The sequence below is a fragment of the Neofelis nebulosa genome, chromosome 1 (assembly GCF_028018385.1).
Source record: "Neofelis nebulosa isolate mNeoNeb1 chromosome 1, mNeoNeb1.pri, whole genome shotgun sequence".
Classification (NCBI taxonomy): Eukaryota; Metazoa; Chordata; class Mammalia; order Carnivora; family Felidae; genus Neofelis; species Neofelis nebulosa.
In genome coordinates, this window is record NC_080782.1 from 94410340 (window position 1) to 94428705 (window position 18366).

Consider the following 18366-nt stretch of genomic DNA (forward strand, 5'->3'; position numbering starts at 1 on the left):
CTGCCTTCAGTATCTGTGTTATATTGTTTTCTGAACACATTTACAGAGCAGGGCCAAACTTTGCCCTTAAGATAAGCACTACACATCTTCAAAATATGTATGTGCACACGTGTGTGTGTGTGTGTGTGTGTGTGTGTGTGCACTGATGTTCAAAGAGGGGAATAGGATCTTAAGTACTTCAATGTTAAAAAGTAAACCAAATAATAAAATTATAAACAGAAGACATGCTTTTAAAATAATTTTCAGATGTCAAAGTTAGAAGAAATCAAGTCGTAGGAGAATAAAATGTTAGAGCTGGTATAATTACTTAATTTATCAATAAGGCAACCAAGGTCTTGGGAACCATACATCAGCCAAAATTATGCAGCCAGTTCATGACTGCACTGGAGGTGGAATTGCCCTTCCTGCTGGAAGTGCCCTTCCTGCTGTTCCCTCGGCCTGTGAGGGGTGTCTCAGTGCCCTTCCTGCTGTTCCCTCAGCCTCTGAGGGCGGAGACCATGTTTATCCTTTCCCCACTACAGTCCCACAGTGCAGTTCCAAGCCCCATCACTCACACATTGCAAATGCTTTATAAATATTTACTGAATAAATGATAAATGAAAGGACACCCTACTTAATCTTATTTCCTCTAAGACAGAGAAAGGCTTTGCAGACCTAGAGAAGAATGCTGGGTTTAATATCAATAATGATTTTAATTTTACTCCTTAAAATATTCCACCCAACAACCTAAGTATGGGGTAAGTGGTTCAGATATTACCACTGACAAAAACCCACATATTCTGCTGTAACCATTCATACAAAATGCAATAATCAGCAGCTAGCAACAATGTGGAAAGACCCAGAACAAATGGTATAAAATATTTTCATCAGATTTGATGCTAGAATTGAGGGTATGTGACATAAATTTTCAGACAACACCAAATTTACAGGGAAAAAAGCTAACATATTACAACAGAGGAATTAAAAAAATGATCTGCTCAACTTAGAATAACAGATAATTAGAGTTAAAAATAATAAGTTCAAAGCATAAAAGGATGCATGATAGTCCTACATGCATGTTTATAACAGTGCTACCTACCTGCTAGAAAGAAAACAGTGTTTTTTTAAGTGAATAGATGTGATTAAATTCTCTAACGCATTTACAGACTGTTTAAAAACACACGTATTAAGTCGCCTGGCTGGCTCAGTCATTTGAGCATCCGACTCTTGATTTCAGCTCAGCTCGTGATCGTGAGGGTATGAGCTGTGACTGGGCACATGGTAAAGGCTTAGAGAAAAGAACCCACATCATATTTCATTAACTCATTATTGTCTTATGTGTATGTGGGAGGCTTGTGGGATCAAGCTCTGTGTCAGGCTGCACGCTGAGCATGCAGCCTGCTTGAGATTCTCTCTGTGTGTATCTCTCTCTCTTTCTCCCTCTCTCTCTCCATGACTCATGCCATCTCTCTCTAAAATAAAAAATATATTAATAATATGCTTCAAAAAAAACATGGGTTGGGTGCCTGGGTGGCTCAGTCGGTTGAGCATAGGACTTTGGCTCAGGTCATGATCTCATGGCTCGTGAGTTCAAGGCCTATGTCGGGCTCTGTGCTGACAGCTCAGAGCCTGGAGCCTGCTTCAGATTTTGTGTCTCCCTCTCTCTCTGCCACTCCCTTGATCATGCTCTCTCTCTCTCTCAAAATAAATAAATATTAAAAAAAAAAAGGATTAATGATACTTAAATGAGTGCTTATACTAGCTACTCTGACAAGAGTGCCAATCTCTCCAGCTTCTGCTGACCATTTCCACTGCAGATGATTTGGGAAATATAGCTTTGCCTCCCACATACACATATGACAATAATAACTTAATGAATTATGATGTGGGTTCTTTTCCCTAACCCTTTATCATCAATGTGCCCAGTCACAGCTCTTACCCTCATGATCAAAGACATACAAAAGTTAGTTTTATGATCTTTTATGCAAAAACAAAAATTTTTGACATAATCATAAAATATATTCAAAATATTATTGTGACTCTACTTATTTCAAAACCAAATGGAAACTTCAGAAATTCCAGTGAAACCATTAAACTGAGATCATCGAATAGATTTCAAAAATCATGTCATAGAAGTAGAGCTTAAATGTTACAGTTAAAGAACTTTGTGATTTTTTTTTTTTTAATTTTAGACAGAGCATGCACAAGCTGGGGAGAGGGAGGGAGAGAGAGAGAGAGAGAGAGAGAGAGAGAGAGAGAGAGAGAGAGAATCCCAAGCAAGCTCCATGCTCAGTGCAGAGCCCAACGTGGGGCTCGATCCCATGACCCTGAGATCATGACCTGAGCTGAAATCAAGGGTAGGACGTTCAAATGACTGAGCCACCCAGGTACCCCTGGACTTTGTGATTTTGAATCTATCTATTTATGAAAACCAAAGACCTGGGGCGCCTGGGTGGCTCAGTCAGTTAAGCGTCGGACTTCAGCTCAGGTCATGATCTTGTGGTCCATGAGTTCGAGCCCCGCGTCGGGCTCTGGGCTGATGGCTCAGAGCCTAGAGCCTGCTTCCGGTTCTGTGTCTCCCTCTCTCTCTGCCCCTCCCCCGTTCATGCTCTGTCTCTCTCTGTCTCAAAAATAAATAAACGTTAAAAAAAAAATTAAAAAAAAAAAAAAAAAAAAGAAAACCAAAGACCTGAAACTTTAACTTAACATAAAATCGTGGGCATAAGTAAATATTTAGTTAAGCTCATGAAACACATTATAATGTGCCTTCATGTTCAGTTGAAGGTATCTTCAATCAGAAACTTTAAATCATGCTAAGAGGGTCTATTTTTTCTGTCTGGCCTCAGTCAGATATGACATAAGCATACTCAATCAACAACTCCCTAGTTTTAGACCTAAGATATTCGATAGCACCAATTTTAACATGCTTAGAAATCTCATTAATCACACTGAGGCTGAGAAGCTCAGTAAAATCCCTTGCATACTTGAAAAATTGAAGTAGAAGCTGGAATAATTTCAGCAGCAACCTACAAAGTAAGCATGGTAAATTAAGGTCATTTATTTAACAAGTGTTTATAGAGTGCCTACTGTGTGCCTCTATCTCCTGGAATGACAATACACATCTGAGCTAAAGGAATATTCTGTCCGCAACCTAGAATGTCAATGACAAAAGAAGAAGAGACATTGGATGAAAAATAGAATAATTAAAAAGTACAATCTTTAGCAACTGCCAGTAGCATTTAATTTAACAATTTTCATATAAAATCTCTCAATTGAATAATAACCTACATGTCAAGTAATCTATATATTACTCAAAATGTGCGGCTCTCTAAATTAAATTTCTCAGGGCTATTAGTTTTCATGAATCAAATAACAGCATGAGATATTTCATCGGCACCACCTAACTCTAGCACAAGCACGCAGAAGTCACCTTTATCCTATTGTGCATGGTTTCACTAAAATTTCATAACTCCTAAAATGAAGATTACAGAGAGTATACATTATTTACAGTAAGTTGAATAATAATGTTCTGAACGTGGTCACTAGAAATAAAAAGGAAAGGGTGTATTATTCACAATGAAATCTGTCATTATTCAATATACTGTCTTCAAGAGAGGTTTGAAGGATATAAAATTCATGTCATACTCCACAGTAAGGCAGAGATGATGCTCCACCAAAGGGGAAAATTCATTTTTGCTTCAGTGAGAAAATTATATTGTGATATGAAATGAGTGTTAATTGTTCATGTACATTCATACCAGAAACTATGCTGCCTAATTCTGTAATTTTTATTTATTCCTATGTACATTTCTATCATTTTGTGTCTTTACTAATCTCAGGAAATCTGAAAAAATATTCCAAAAATACAGATTATGGAAACTTCTCTTTACTTACATACGACATCAGTTAACCTACATGTTTCCTAAATTTTGGTTACTGCATCATACAGTAAAAAATGAGCTACAGAGTTTGAGTCTCAACCCCATAATTTTCTGTGTACCTTTGAATAAATCATTTAACCCCTCCGAGCACTCAGTTTTTATGAATGTGCACAAGGATAATACCAGCTCCTATTTTACAATGTTATTGTGAGGATCAAGATACACAACACACCTAGCATTTTTTTTTAATGTTTATATTTATTTATTTATTTATTTATTTATTTATTTATTGCCCAATGCAGGGCTCAATCTCACTAACCACCACGAGATCATGACCTGAGCGGAAATCAAGAGTCAGAAGCTTAACCAACTAAGCCACCCAGGTGCCCCAACACAGCTAGTGTTATTGAAAGGTACTACATGCCAAGCCCCATTTCATATATCAGCTTACAAACCTCAAAACTCTATGAAGTAGGTATTACTACTATGATTATTATTATCTCAAAAAAATTTTTTTTGGATGACAGAAAAAAAAAAAAGTTAGATAACTGCAGTTTTTTAGTAGCAGAGCTAGGAATCAGAACCAATGCTTTCTGGCTCCAGACCCTGCACTTTTACCACTACACTCTGTCGCTACCCAGGAGCTCTGTGCAAACCATAAAGCAATGCACACATGTTGGTTATGCTGTTGTAGTTGTCACTAGTGGTCTCCACTAACACTGCCTAACCTAGGAGTATCTAGAATTTTGCCTTTCCTGGGTTTCTTACTAGGCTGTCCTGCTCTTTCACTCATCACTGCATGGACAAATCCCAAGTCCAGCCAAGATCTCTCTTAATCACTCCAGCTCAAGATAATCTCTGCTCTCTGAGCCCTGGTAGCAGTTTTCCCCCAGCTTTACTGAGGTATAATGGACATATAAAATTGTGTGACTTTAAGGTATACAACATGACTTAATATATGTATATATTAGGAAATGTTTACCACAAAAGGTTAGTTATCACATCCATCACCTCGCATAGTTAACCATTTGTATGTGTGTGGTTAGAACATTTAGAATGTACTCTCTTGGTTAACTTTCAGGTGTACAATAAAATATTGTTAATGATAGACACCATGCTGTATATTAGATCCCCAGAAATACTTATCTTATAAATGAAAATCTGTACCCTTGAGCCAACATATCCTCATTTCCCCTACTGCCCAGCCCCCGGCAACCACCGATCTACTCTTCGTGGTGGCAACTTTTACCTCTATTATGGCTATTAACATATTGTCCTTGTTAGTGAATTTCAGACCTGTCTTGTTTCCCTCACTAGACCATATGCTCCTTGAGGGCATCATCCATCTCTGATTTCCTTTATTCATCTCTGTATTCCACAGACACCTTCATGCCTTGTGCACAAATATTTTTGAATGGTTGGATAGATGAACATTCAACATTATTTCTATAGCAATTAGCACAATTACTACTAAGAATAAAGACTGAACAATCATGATTAAAAATCACAATTATATTAAAAAAAAAACATGCTTGGGGGCACCTGGCCGGCTCAGTCAGTTCAGCGTCCAACTCATGATTTCCACTCAGGTCATGATCTCACGGTCATGAAATTGAGCCTTGCATGGGGCTCTGCACTGAGTATGGGGCCTGTTTGGGATTCTCTCTTTCTCTCTCTGCCCCTCCCCCATGTGCCTCTCTCTTTCTCTCTCAAATAAATAAATAAATAAATAAACAAATAAATTAAAAAAACATGATTATATAAATCTATAGTATTAAGTAGATGCAGATAGAGTGGATATTTTATTTTTCAGTATCCAAACATACTTCCAACTTGGGAGAGAAATTCCAAAATAAGTAGAAGGCAGAGCCCCACTTCTCACCACTAAAGCCAAAGGAAGGCAGACATTCCTGTCATTCTAATGCATTCAGATGACTCTAAGTTCTACCTTTCCAATAAATCCTTTTTTGTTTATCGTGGTCAGCTCCAATTATTTGCAACCAAGTATACCTAACAAATATAGCCCAAATGGTTTAAAAGACCTGCTTAATCATTATGTATTTTTAAAATTACCGGTGCAAATTTTTTAAATGTTATATATTTGTCTAGTAATTTGAGTAGAAAACAAATATAAGATATCTTTCAATTACATGAGAAAGTGTATGTATGTTGCAATCTATTTTTATGAGAAATATGGCCAACAGGACAAAAAGGAGTAATTTTTTTAATGTTTGTTTGTTTATTTATTTATTTATTTATTTATTTATTTATTTTTATGTAGTTTTTTTAATGTTTACTTTTGAGAGACAGAGAGAGAGACACACACACACAGGGCGAGCAAGGGAGGGGCAGAGAGAGAGGGAGACACAGAATCTGAAGCAGGCTCCAGGCTTCGAGCTGTCAGCTCAGAGCCTGACACGGCGCTCGAACCCACGAACCACAAGATCATGACCTGAGCTGAAGTTGGATGCTCAACCAAAGGAGCCACTGAGGCACCCCTAATGTTTATTTATTTTTGAGAGACAGAGAGAGAGAGGGAGAGGGAGAGAGAGAGAGAGGGAGACATAGAATCCGAAACAGGCACCAGGCTCTAAGCTGTCAGCACAGAGCTTCACACAGGGCTCGAACTCATTAACCGTTAAATGGTGCCCTGACCTGAAGTAGGACACTTACTGAGGTAGGACACTATTGAGCCACTCAGAAGCCCCCAAAAGTACTGATTTTGAGTCACCATAAACAGTCCACATATTGTGTTAAAAACTAGTAATAATGCAAGTGATGCTATAATCTCTCATTTAAATTAAGTTAAATACTTACCTAGTGGAAGTACATACAAAACCTTCTTGAGGAATCTCTTAATCAAAAAATGTCCCAAGGGAAGCAACGTTGGGTCCACAACATACCCAAGATACCAATTTTGAATTGATACCTACCTATTCATCAGCACTCCAAGGACCAAATCACCAGATGAATATCTACGAGGTTAGGTCTACTAGTTCTGAAACAGAAGGCACTCTACCCAAAGTGTTCTGAGGCTTTGATTCCAACCTCATGGTCCAGCATCCCAGTACTCAGCATTTTGGACTCCTGGCTCTCTTCAAACCTCGGTACCTCCAGCACTTGGACCTACTATGCCATATAGAAGTACCTTGAGTATCCATCTAACTTGATCCTCTCCCTACAGAAAAGGCAGTCTCCACCTTCTTAGCATAGCACCTAATATATGGATTTAAAGAACTCTGCTTTGATGACTTTAAAGAAGGAGGAAAGCAATAACCTAGCTTCAAATTGAACAGTGGTATTTTTTCACCAGATTTAGAAAATAGGCAAATGAGTTTTTGTGCTGTGCATACAGTATGCACTCATGTATGTTTTTAAAGGCTGTTTCACATAGGACCCATTTGCCAAGAGTAAGCAAAGAAATGTTTCTTCTTTATGGAGCACAACACAAGCATCCACCTGTCTAGGAAAGCTAAAACATAGTGTCTCACAGGTAAGAAAATAAACTTACCTTTTCATGTCTTCTTCTTCATCTCTGGATCCACTTAAAATCTGTTGCTTTTTGCGAATGTGGTGTTTTGTACTAACACAAGTTAGAATGAACCTTTTGGCTAATTAGCTCTCCCTGTAGTTTTGTTTCACATTTCTCTCACATTTTTTTCTTTAATACATTCTTAAACCAGGGCTTGATTTTTCAATGGGATTCTATTCCCATCATAGGTCCTAAGCCAGCATCTTAACTCCCCATATTGTTTCAAGCATTTACATGGTTCAACAAATAATTCTTGTTAAACATCCTCTATTGTTTGGATTTTTCAATTTGAATATCTTTGTATGAGTTAAATAGTTTTTCATTATTTCTTAATAACTTTCACTGTTTGCTCTTTAAATTTCATTTCATTCCCTAGAATCCCTTTTCAACTTACCAAAATTCATGTTCCATTCCATTATCATGGCTGTGGCTAGATTTACTAACTTATATAAATACATGAACTTCCTTAAAGATTCTCTGCAATCAAATAAGACTCTAAATTATCTGTCAAATCATTTTCTAGTTTCTGCTTATTGTAAATAATTAACTAGAATCATTTTTGCCTCTATCTTTAAATACCTCTCTAATCCAACTTTTCTTTACTGTTCAACAAGCTGCCTTAGCTCTCACTGTGCTGGCAACCCCTTCCAACTCATTATCTCTGTCATAATTTGACCTCAACATATCTTTAAAAACATTTCTTCCACAGCTCATCCTAAGGAAACCTGTACTTCAAACTGGCCTCTCACTGTTCCCCAAATATGCCATCCTCTCTCCAGCTCTATAGCTTGGCACTCACCCTCCTCATCTTCTCCAATGTTTTTCCCAGCCTCTTCAGAAAAACCAACCTGTTACCTTCCCTTCCAAGCTGTTGGATGGAGCTGTGGATATTTTACTTTTATTCCCCAACGTCCTCCAACTCCATCTTTCTGTTTTCCTGCTATTCTCTTCTATGGAATGCATAGAAGGCTATTCTCTTCTGTGGAATGCATTCCAAAGATGACTTCTTGTTCCAGACCATGAACAAGCCTCTTACTCTTCTTCTTTGATGATTTACACACTGCTCTAAGTCCAAACTTTCCATTATTCTCCCTTTATTCTGGCCTTTATCATGGTTTGGTTCATACTGCCTTTGAGAGTGAATCATTCTTTGGCTATTCCTTTCTCCCTGTTTCTCAATAAGCATCCTTTAGGCGTATAACAAGTAGACAAATCTTCCACATGAAATATCTGGGTTACATTTTTAATTCTATACACTTACTCCCTGGGCCAATAATAGAATGGATCTCCAGAAAGAACAGACATTCAGTTGCTGAATGGAAGAAATGTTTCCTTCGCTATTCAAAAGCAGCCCTACTGACTAATTAAAGAAATATGTCAAAACAGTTCCCAAGAAGAACCCATATGTCAGCCAAAGAATTAAATATTTTGAAAATGAGAAGAACCACTTGGTCTATTTTTCAATAGAGATTGAGAACAAAGGAAAAGAAGAAAGACAGAGCAGGAATAAATCAGAATTCAAGCTGAAATAAATATAGAAATCTCTAGTTGTAATGAAAAGGAAAACTATGTAAACTTAGGACTCTGGTGAAGCCCTAAGACATTATGTACATGCCTAAGGTTTTCACTATATTTCTAACACTTGCCATAAGCTTTTGACCAAAACCAAGCCCTCCAAAAGGAAAAATGGGACACAAAAAGGTCCTGAAATAATGGGCAATAGACAAAGCCTTCTGCATGATACAAATACTTCTCTACCACAACGTGCTTCAAAAATAGTGGTGGAGGGGGGAGGGGAGCGCCTGGGTGGCTCAGTCGGTTAAGCATCTGACATCATGGCTCAGGTCATGATCTCATGGTTTGTGAGTTTGAGCCCCACGTCGGGCTCTGTGCTGACAGCTTGGAGCCTGGAGCCTGCTTCAGATTCTGTGTCTCCTTCTCTCTCTGCCCCTCCCCAACTTGTGCTCTGTCTCTCTATGTCTCTCAAAAAATAAATAAACATTAAAAAAAATAGTGGTTGGGGGGCCATTAGTGAGCACTTGAAAATGTCAGTGTTTTTCTAAGAAGGGATTTCATAAACTGCCAAGCACTATTTGAATGTAGAGTATTTATTATTATTACACAGAAGGGCAGTTACCTCTCACCCACTGCTGGGTAACAAATGTATTAAGTGTGTTCCACTGCCCCCTCCAAACTTAAAATTGGAAAAGGAGTTAGAAAAAGAAGAATACTGGGAAGGACTTAGTTCTTCTCTTAAACCCATGTTACCCCCTAGGGAACTGGGATCCTAAATGCCCAAGTAGTAGGAATGAGAGGTGCTCACTCAGCAGCAGAATGTGTCATAATTTGGCTGTCTGCCTTCAAGGAGCAAATAAAAAATATGTGTTTAAAGAAGCAGGGCAGCTGCCCAGCGAGTTTGGATGCCCACCCCTTGAGTTCTCAGGACTCTTTTTTCCTTAGTCAACCACTCATGCAGTCTCTGAGAAGCATCAGACTAAAGAGTAACGATACGTAGTTGCTTTGGGTCCTGAAGTTCCTGGAGACAACAGCATCACTCTCTTCCTTATAACCCTCCAGAGCAGTTCAAATAAGACCCCATCACAAGGTTTCCATCTTTGGGTTGTATGCAGAAATGGTTAGAAATTCTTCATCATTGGTTCATTCAATAATACTTACTGATACTGTATCACAGTTGATACTGTGGGTATCAAAATGAGTAAGAGAAATAACAAATGTCATATATGTATTACACACATGCATACACACACACGCACACACACCACACTGCTATGAATAAAGCTTATCACTTTGTAGGTTGTAGATACTCACTATCAATTTCCTTCCTCCCTCTTTTTACCTTACAGCTCCACCTTCTAACTTATTATTTTATAGGGGACAAGCAAATAAATAGTTCTGTTACAGTGAAACCTGTGATACTATATATGATATGATGTGAAATGATATGACAATAAGTGACAAGAGCAAGTGCCATGTTAGCTGAGTCCTAGGCAATTGTTGGCATGGTGGTCATTGGCCAGTACAGAGGAATAAGAAGTATTCCCATTCACAATTCAATGTGTCTGCATTTCAAGAAACACAATAAATATTTCTTCTGGAATCTAAACCATAAAAGAAAAGGTCCTATCAATTTAAATGGGAACCATTACTACAAACTGCTTTACCTAAAAAACAAAACAAAACAAAACAAAAAACAAAAAGAAATATCAGAAGAAAATTCAGATCAGAGCAGAGAAACCAATTCTTACTAACAATCAAATGGAAAAGAAATTCTAAATATCTGTGAAAAACAAGGCTAAGTGAACTATTTCTGAAGCAACAAAAAGACCCCTGAGCAAGAAATTTTATAATCATCCTCTTTCTAGGTCGGAACTCTCTCAGAATGAGACAAAGAAAAATCTGGACCTGGAATATGAGGAATACGTTAGGAATCCATTCACCACACTAACAGACATTTGTTTAACAAACAGATGGAGGGCCAGAGTAATCAGATATAACAGGAAATGGGAATGGAATAAAGGGAATACATGAAAAATTATGACTCTAGAATAAAGGGCGCAACATTTTTAGAATGTCCATTAGGTTACGTTAGCAGAAAAGAGAAAAGAAATTCCTAGAATATGATAAAGGAAAGAACCATTTTTCATGTTTCTCTACAGGAAAAAATCCAGTATGCTTTGAAAAATTAAATTTGATACTTTAATGTACCTGAATAAACACTAAATAAATTCTGGAATTTAAAAATTCCTAGGGCTCATTCCACACAACACAGAATGGGGAGGAAGGAACAAGGAATCCTGCTGTATAAAACAGATGACTTGTTTTGGCTTTCTTTCATTAAGCATAAATAAAGGGTGTCTTAAAAGTAGATAGGTAGGATCCAAGAGAGTTAGTGGGGTTTTTGTTTGTCTGTTTGTTTGTTTTTGAAGAAAAAGCAAACCATCATAAAGAAAAGATCTTGGGAAGTACACAAATTTCATTAAAATATAATCGGACTTGCAGGAACAATTACTGTGCTGTACTGTAAGGGGAGCTGTTGGCACATAAGAGCAAAGTGCACATATGAGCTCATCCACCGGCCTCGGCAAGACCCACTTCCAGCTAGAAGCAGTCATGTTTCAACACCTCCGATTCCCTAATGCTGACAAGCTAAACAACTTGTTTTGTCTCTGGGAGCTCTTCTCTGGTGATTAACTGCTTATGGTGAATACTAATTATATGAAAGTACAGTATTGAAGAAGTGGTGTCCTATTTCCTCTACCTGCAGCCTTGATATGTCTTTGAATCTAGAAAGGTACTGGGTAGACACACTGCAAACCAAAAACAAGAAAAATATTTCCCTCCCCCGTGGTAAATAAATGTATCCCCTTCTACTTTTTAGTATAACAGAGTTCACTGGCAAGAACCCTACTTTAATGTTTGGACTCCAAACCAAATAGAATTACAACATAATAAAGTGGGTGTTTTCAAGGCCTTTAATAATCATATGGATAAACCTGCAGCAAGAGTTCACAAATTAGTAACTATCAGTGTCCTCAATTCCCCATGTCCCATGTTGAAAATTTACCCCAAATTGTCACTTCTTAGGAAGTGCACCTCAGATTAAAATCTTCTCACCAGGGAGTCTATGAGAATTTGTTCTTGTGTTTTAAATCCTAAGTGCTTGTTAAACCGCCAACACTGCAAAATTAGAGACCATTAAACAATATAAGGCAGCAAGTGATTAAATCTACCAAATACACATTCAAAGCAGCTTAAGCTACTTTTTAATTAAAAATAAAATATCACTGGCTAAATTCAGATGTCTTAGCTATCCAGAAAAAGTTAGAAGGCTGTTCAAAATGCAAAATGCTGCAGATAGGCCATATAGAAAAGGAGAAATAGGGGAAAGGGTAGGCTGGGGAGGCAGAGCCTTGCAATGCAGATCCGGTTTAGGCAGAAGACAAGAAGGGGGGAGTCCTCATGGCACTATGGGGTGAGGACTTCATGTGGCTGCTGATTAAATAAGCTTTATTAGCCAAGTCCTCAGAGGAGACAGGGTGTTTCACCTTCTTTGGCAAGGAGAACAAGTTGAGTAACAGCATCTCAGAAAGCTTAGGCACTGGAGATGTATAGATGGTCGAAGGAAATGTTAGTGCTATTTTTAAACATAGCTTGAACTAACTGATAAACAGTTCCTGAAATAATTATTAGCAATTGGGAAAGGAGGCGTGGGGGCTTTTGAGTTAATGGAATCGCTTACATTGAAAGAAATTTTTACTGTAAAGTTAGAAGTATATAAACATTGTAGCTTTAAGTTGTTCCTACTTGTTTAAAGAAAAGAAAAAGGGCCAGGGGGGCTTAGTCAACGTTGGGCAAGAGGCCAAGAATCTGAAGATCAGACTTAAGGCTGGGATGATATCATTCACTCTGAAGTCTTGATACTCCTTCTAAAGCATGAGAAAATTTACTGGTAAAACCTTACCTCACCCACACTTTCTTATTTTTAACTCTATTTTTTTTTCCTCTCAGGAATAATTTTCTAAATCTGCTTTCTGCCTTACATGTAAATGTTATGAATTTACATTTAGCTTCCGACATGGTCTTACCTAAAAAGCTTGCCCTAAAGTAAAGCACAGGCACTTGGTAGCTACAGGAGTATAAAACATGATATTCATATTTAATCACTTGGCTTCCCGTTGTGGTCTCAGTCACTTCAGAATCATCCAGGGGTAGTTCTAAAGCCTCCTGAAAAAAAGAGAGAGAGAGAGAGAGAGAGAAACAAAATGTGTTTGTCATTTAAAGAAAAAAAAAGTACATTGACATAGAAAGGGAAAAGAGGAGGTTTTCTTCTGGCAAAATAACAGTTAAACAAATATAGGACTATGAGGTAAGGAAAAGGGAGTTTCCAACATTAATGTTTAACATTTGAGTCGTGGGTAAATAGTAAAACCAGAAAACATTAGCATTAAGTAATTCCAGATTGTTTTTGAGAGACAAAGCACCTCTGGGTAAAGAAACAGGAAGGGGGGAAAAAAGGCAAAAAGATCTATTGCAACAGCAACTCTGAAAAATCTTTACTGTACAATTTTAGCAACAAGATGATGGCTATACAAGCTACCTTCTTCCCTACCTGTGAAAGCTAAAAACATCCTAACAATTGAACAAGAGGCTGTGAAATGTCCCTAAAGATTCTATTGTACTTGCCAAAAAATGATTCATTGTGTGCTGAACAATTCCCAGTTCCATTTTGAATAAGAAAGTTATTTTGCAAGAGGTTGAGTTTGTTAGGTACATTTCAAAACCTGAGATGAGTCTGTTTTCTTTATTATTGTGCTATCGGTGGTATATTTCTACAACAAATCTTGATATTTATAACAGAATAGATGGCAAATATTAATGTCAACTTAAATACAGTTTTTATAAGCATAGATGGCTCTAGCCAGCTCACTTCTCACTAATCATTCCTTACTGGTGGATTTTTTATTATTTGTGAGTGTTTCTGAGGAATTTATCTTAATGTTTGGAAGCAATTAATTGGACATGTTGAGTCAGAATCTGGTTCCATCCACACTCACTTATTTATTTGGACTGAAGAATTTCCTTTCAAATTAAATTAGTAAAAGGAAAGAAGCAGGTTGGTTTGGCTCATTTCTACCTCTCATTAAAACAGTAACAACAATGAACAATTGGAAAGAGTTACAGGAAAGATTTCAAACTTTATCAATAAGAAATAAGGTTTCCTGTGGAGATAAGTAAAGCCACAGACTGCTCTCCAGATCCGTATCTGCTTTACTAATTCCCCACTCACAGTCAATGCATTGGGGGAGATATTACACTGGATAAATCACAACCTAAGATACGTACAAAATAGTTTTCACTATACTCCAGTAAACACTATCAATTAAACACAATGAATTAAATAACCAGAGACAAATCACTGAAATATATATTCCAGATACAGAGAGTTAATCCAGTAGCAAGAAAGAGGTTTTTCTGTTTGTTTATTTGAACTGTCATTAGGCAATGTTACCTGTACCTCCTTTTAAAGCAGTTCTTCAAACCAAATTCTTTCTTTTTGGTCAAAGATTAGGTTGGTTAGCATTTATTTATAATTTCTTTTCTTTTTTAACATTATAAAGCATCATGTCTTTGTGACAAAAAAAATAATTGCAAACACTGCACAAGTACATAAAAAAAAAAAAAGGGGAAATCTCCGTCACCCTAGCACTTCTATACCCCAGGTATGTAATAATTTTTAACAGATTAGTGTATACTTTTAGAATTTTTTCGCCTACAAACACATTCACACACATACACCCACTCACCCACCCCTGATTTAATCACAACACATACACATATTCGTTGATTAAATCATGGGCATCCTAGCATGTCTGCCATGTCAGTACTATAGATTTTGCTCTTTCTTTTGATGGCTTCACTGTATTCCAATACATGACTGTGCCATAGTTTGTTCAGTCATTTTAGTATGTCCATATTGCTAGATATTTTAGGCTGATTATAATTTTCTGCTACTACAACTAATAATTCAATACATATCTTAGCACATATATCCTTTTATACCTCTTTTTTCTGTGGTACAGATTCCAAAAGGGGGCATTATTTTAAGAAAGGGTATGTGCATTTTAAGTTTCAATACATACTGCCAATCTAGCCCCAGAAAAAAAGGCTGTATCAATTTATATTCCCAACAAGAATGTAGGAGAATGTCTTTTCCATATCCCATAAGTACTTGAACATTATTTGTTATTAATTTTGCCTATGTGCAAAATTAATGAATTTTTTTTTATTTTTTCATTATTTTAATTTTTTTTCATTATTTTAATAAAAATAATGAATTTTTATTTTTTTTTATTTTGTGAGAGAGAGAGAACGTGTGAAAGCAAGCAGAGAGAATCTTAAGCAGGCTCTCCACACCCAGTGCAGAGCCTGACGTGGGGCTCGATCTCACAAACCATGAGATCATGACCTGAGCCGAAATCAAGAGTCAGACACTCCACTGACTTAGCCACCCAGGGGCCCCTGATGAATTTTTAAACATCATTTTTTGGTTGTAAATTCTAGTTTCTTGATTACTAGTGAAAGTGAACATCTATTCATATGGTTATTGGCAATTTGCATTCTTCTTTGATTGCCCTGCTCTTATCCTTTTGCCTATTTTTCTAATATCTGGTTTGCATCTGTCTTATAAAATTATATATACTCTTTGTATATTAGAAATAACATTACTGGATATAGATAGATCTCTCTGCATCATAGAAAAAACAAAGGTGTGCAAGGATACGTGTGATATGTATATGTACGTATATAAATATGTACATGTAACATTTTCATTCAGCTTTCTTTTTAACCTTGTTTCTTATATATTTTATCCTGAAGATTTTTTTTTTTTTTTACTTTTATGTAGTAGGATCTGTACATTTTCTCTTTGCAGCTTCTGAGTTATCTGTCTTCATTAAAAGGCCTCCTACTTAGGCAAACCATAAGAGCCTCTTAAATACAGAGAACAAATTGAGGGTTGATAAGGGTGGGGAGGAAGGTGGGTTAAACAGGTGATGGGCATTAAGGAGGGCACTCTTTAGGATGAGCACTGGGTATCATATGTAAGAGATGAATCACTGGGTTCTACTCCTAAAACCAAGGCTACACTGTTAACTAACTTGACAATTAAAAAAGAAAGGCCTCCTACTTCACCCCCACCTCACTCCCAAAAATTATAAAAATGTTAAATTTTATTCTGCATACAAATACATGTTTTTAAATTTCATTTAGATCATTAATCCATCTGAATTGTATTTTCGTGTATGGTGTGAGGTAAGGATTTTTTCCAGATGATTTCTAATAGTGCATTCTTTCCCCCATTGTTTTTTAATGCTACCTTTACTATAAATTAAAGTGTGTGTGTGTGTGTGTGTGTGTGTGTGTGTGTGTGTGTTTATTCCCTATTCTTCTGTATTGAACTATTTCTCATCTTAGACCATCATTGTCCAATTCTTAAACAAATACTGAATTGGGTTACTAATTTCTACATAAAACTTCAGATACAGACTGTCTGAGACTCAGTCCTGCTAGGGAGGATGAAATTCCTAGAAAGAAGTTTCCTTCACCTAAATTCAAATTCAACACTCAGGTATGTGCTGGGGCTGATGCCAGATACATGCCAGTAGTAATCAATTGGGCATAAATCCAGTTTCTCTAACAGGAACCCTCTTGCACTGTTGGTGGGAATGCAAATTGGTGCAGCCACTCTGGAAAGCAGTGTGGAGGTTCCTTAGAAAATTAAAAATAGACCTACCCTATGACCCAGCAATAGCACTGCTAGGAATTTATCCAAGGGATACAGGAGTACTGATGCATAGGGGCACTTGTACCCCAATGTTTATAGCAGCACTCTCAACAATAGTCAAAATATGGAAAGAGCCTAAATGTCCATCAACTGATGAATGGATAAAGAAATTGTGGTTTATATACACAATGGAATACTACGTGGCAATGAGAAAGAATGAAATATGGCCTTTTGTAGCAACGTGGATGGAACTGGAGAGTGTGATGCTAAGTGAAATAAGCCATACAGAGAAAGACAGATACCATATGGTTTCACTCTTATGTGGATCCTGAGAAACGTAACAGAAACCCATGGGGGAGGGGAAGGAAAAAAAAAAAAAGAGGTTAGAGTGGGAGAGAGCCAAAGCATAAGAGACTGTTAAAAACTGAGAACAAACTGAGGGTTGATGGGGGGTGGGAGGGAGGGGAGGGTGGGTGATGGGTATTGAGGAGGGCACCTTTTGGGATGAGCACTGGGTGTTGTATGGAAACCAATTTGACAGTAAATTTCATATATTAAAAAATAAAAAAAAAAAAAATAAAATAAATAAATAAATCCAGTTTCTCTGGAACAGTTAGGAGACCCAAGGAATAAGAGAGAGGGGACAGAACACACTTTCTGAAGAGCCATGAGAATTCTCACTGTAACCACTATTCTCATCAGCAGGATACCTCTGTGGGGATTGAAAGCTTGAGCACTCTCCTCATTGGGAGTGCTGCTATGTCTCCCAGTGCTGCTCTAGCTGCTCTGGGCAGCTAGCTATGGGCAAAGACATTTTTGCGTCCTTAACTCATATTAAATGAATTTCAATCCTTGACCTGTGTCTGCTAGGATCCTTACATCGTTCACAGTCACTGTTATGACGCCCATGCAAGTGTCATGCAATGTGGAAATCTCAGACTTCTACATCTTTTCTGCTTTCCCTTCCAAAAGTACCAAATGGTTGTAGACTATGGTTCTTGCCTTATTCATCTTTGTATTCCCAGAGACTCTAACACTGAGTTGAGAACCACAGTAAACAGTACTTTCTAATTCAGTAGCAGATCTGTTTCTTCCCATCTAAGTATTCTACAACACACTTCGTAGATAATTCACCAGCAACACTATCCCCACAACAAAGTCTGAAAAGAAGTAAATGGAGGAGTAAAAATGCAAAAGATCACCAAAAAAATAATAAACAAATGGCAAATAAAGATGTTTAACATCATTAGCCATCAGGGAAATGCAAATTAAAACTACAATGAGATATCACTGTGTATCTATCAGAATGCCTAAAATAACAAATAGTGATACCGTCTAATGATGGTGGAGATGCAGAGAAACTAGATCTTTCATACACTGCTGCTTAGAGCATAAAATCATATGGCAATTTCTTATAAAACTAAACATATAACTACCATACGACCCACCAATGTACTCATGAGCATTTATCTCAGAGCAATAAAAAACCTGTACACGAATGTTCATAGCAGTTTTACTCACAACCGCCCAAAAATTGAAATATTTCAAAGGTCTTTCAATAGGTGATGGTTAAACAAACTGTGATACATCACACTACTCAGCAATTAAAAGAGCAAACTATTTTGTTTTTGCTTTCACTTTTTTTAAGTTTTTAAATTTTAATTCCAGTA

General features: G+C 37.1%; 1 protein-coding gene across 15 annotated transcripts in view; it reads right to left on the reverse strand.

Annotated features, from left to right (window-relative positions):
• ATG10 (autophagy related 10) overlaps positions 1-18366 on the reverse strand; it is a 449505-nt gene that overhangs the window by 93824 nt on the left and 337315 nt on the right. For all 15 annotated transcript variants that reach the window (XR_009261140.1, XM_058728154.1, XM_058728123.1 and 12 more), the window contains one exon: positions 12999-13137. Coding sequence is in view for 14 of the 15 variants with exons in the window: in XM_058728154.1 (XP_058584137.1) it covers positions 12999-13137 (139 nt within the window). In the remaining variant the exon portion in view is untranslated. The remainder of the gene's footprint in view (positions 1-12998; positions 13138-18366) is intronic.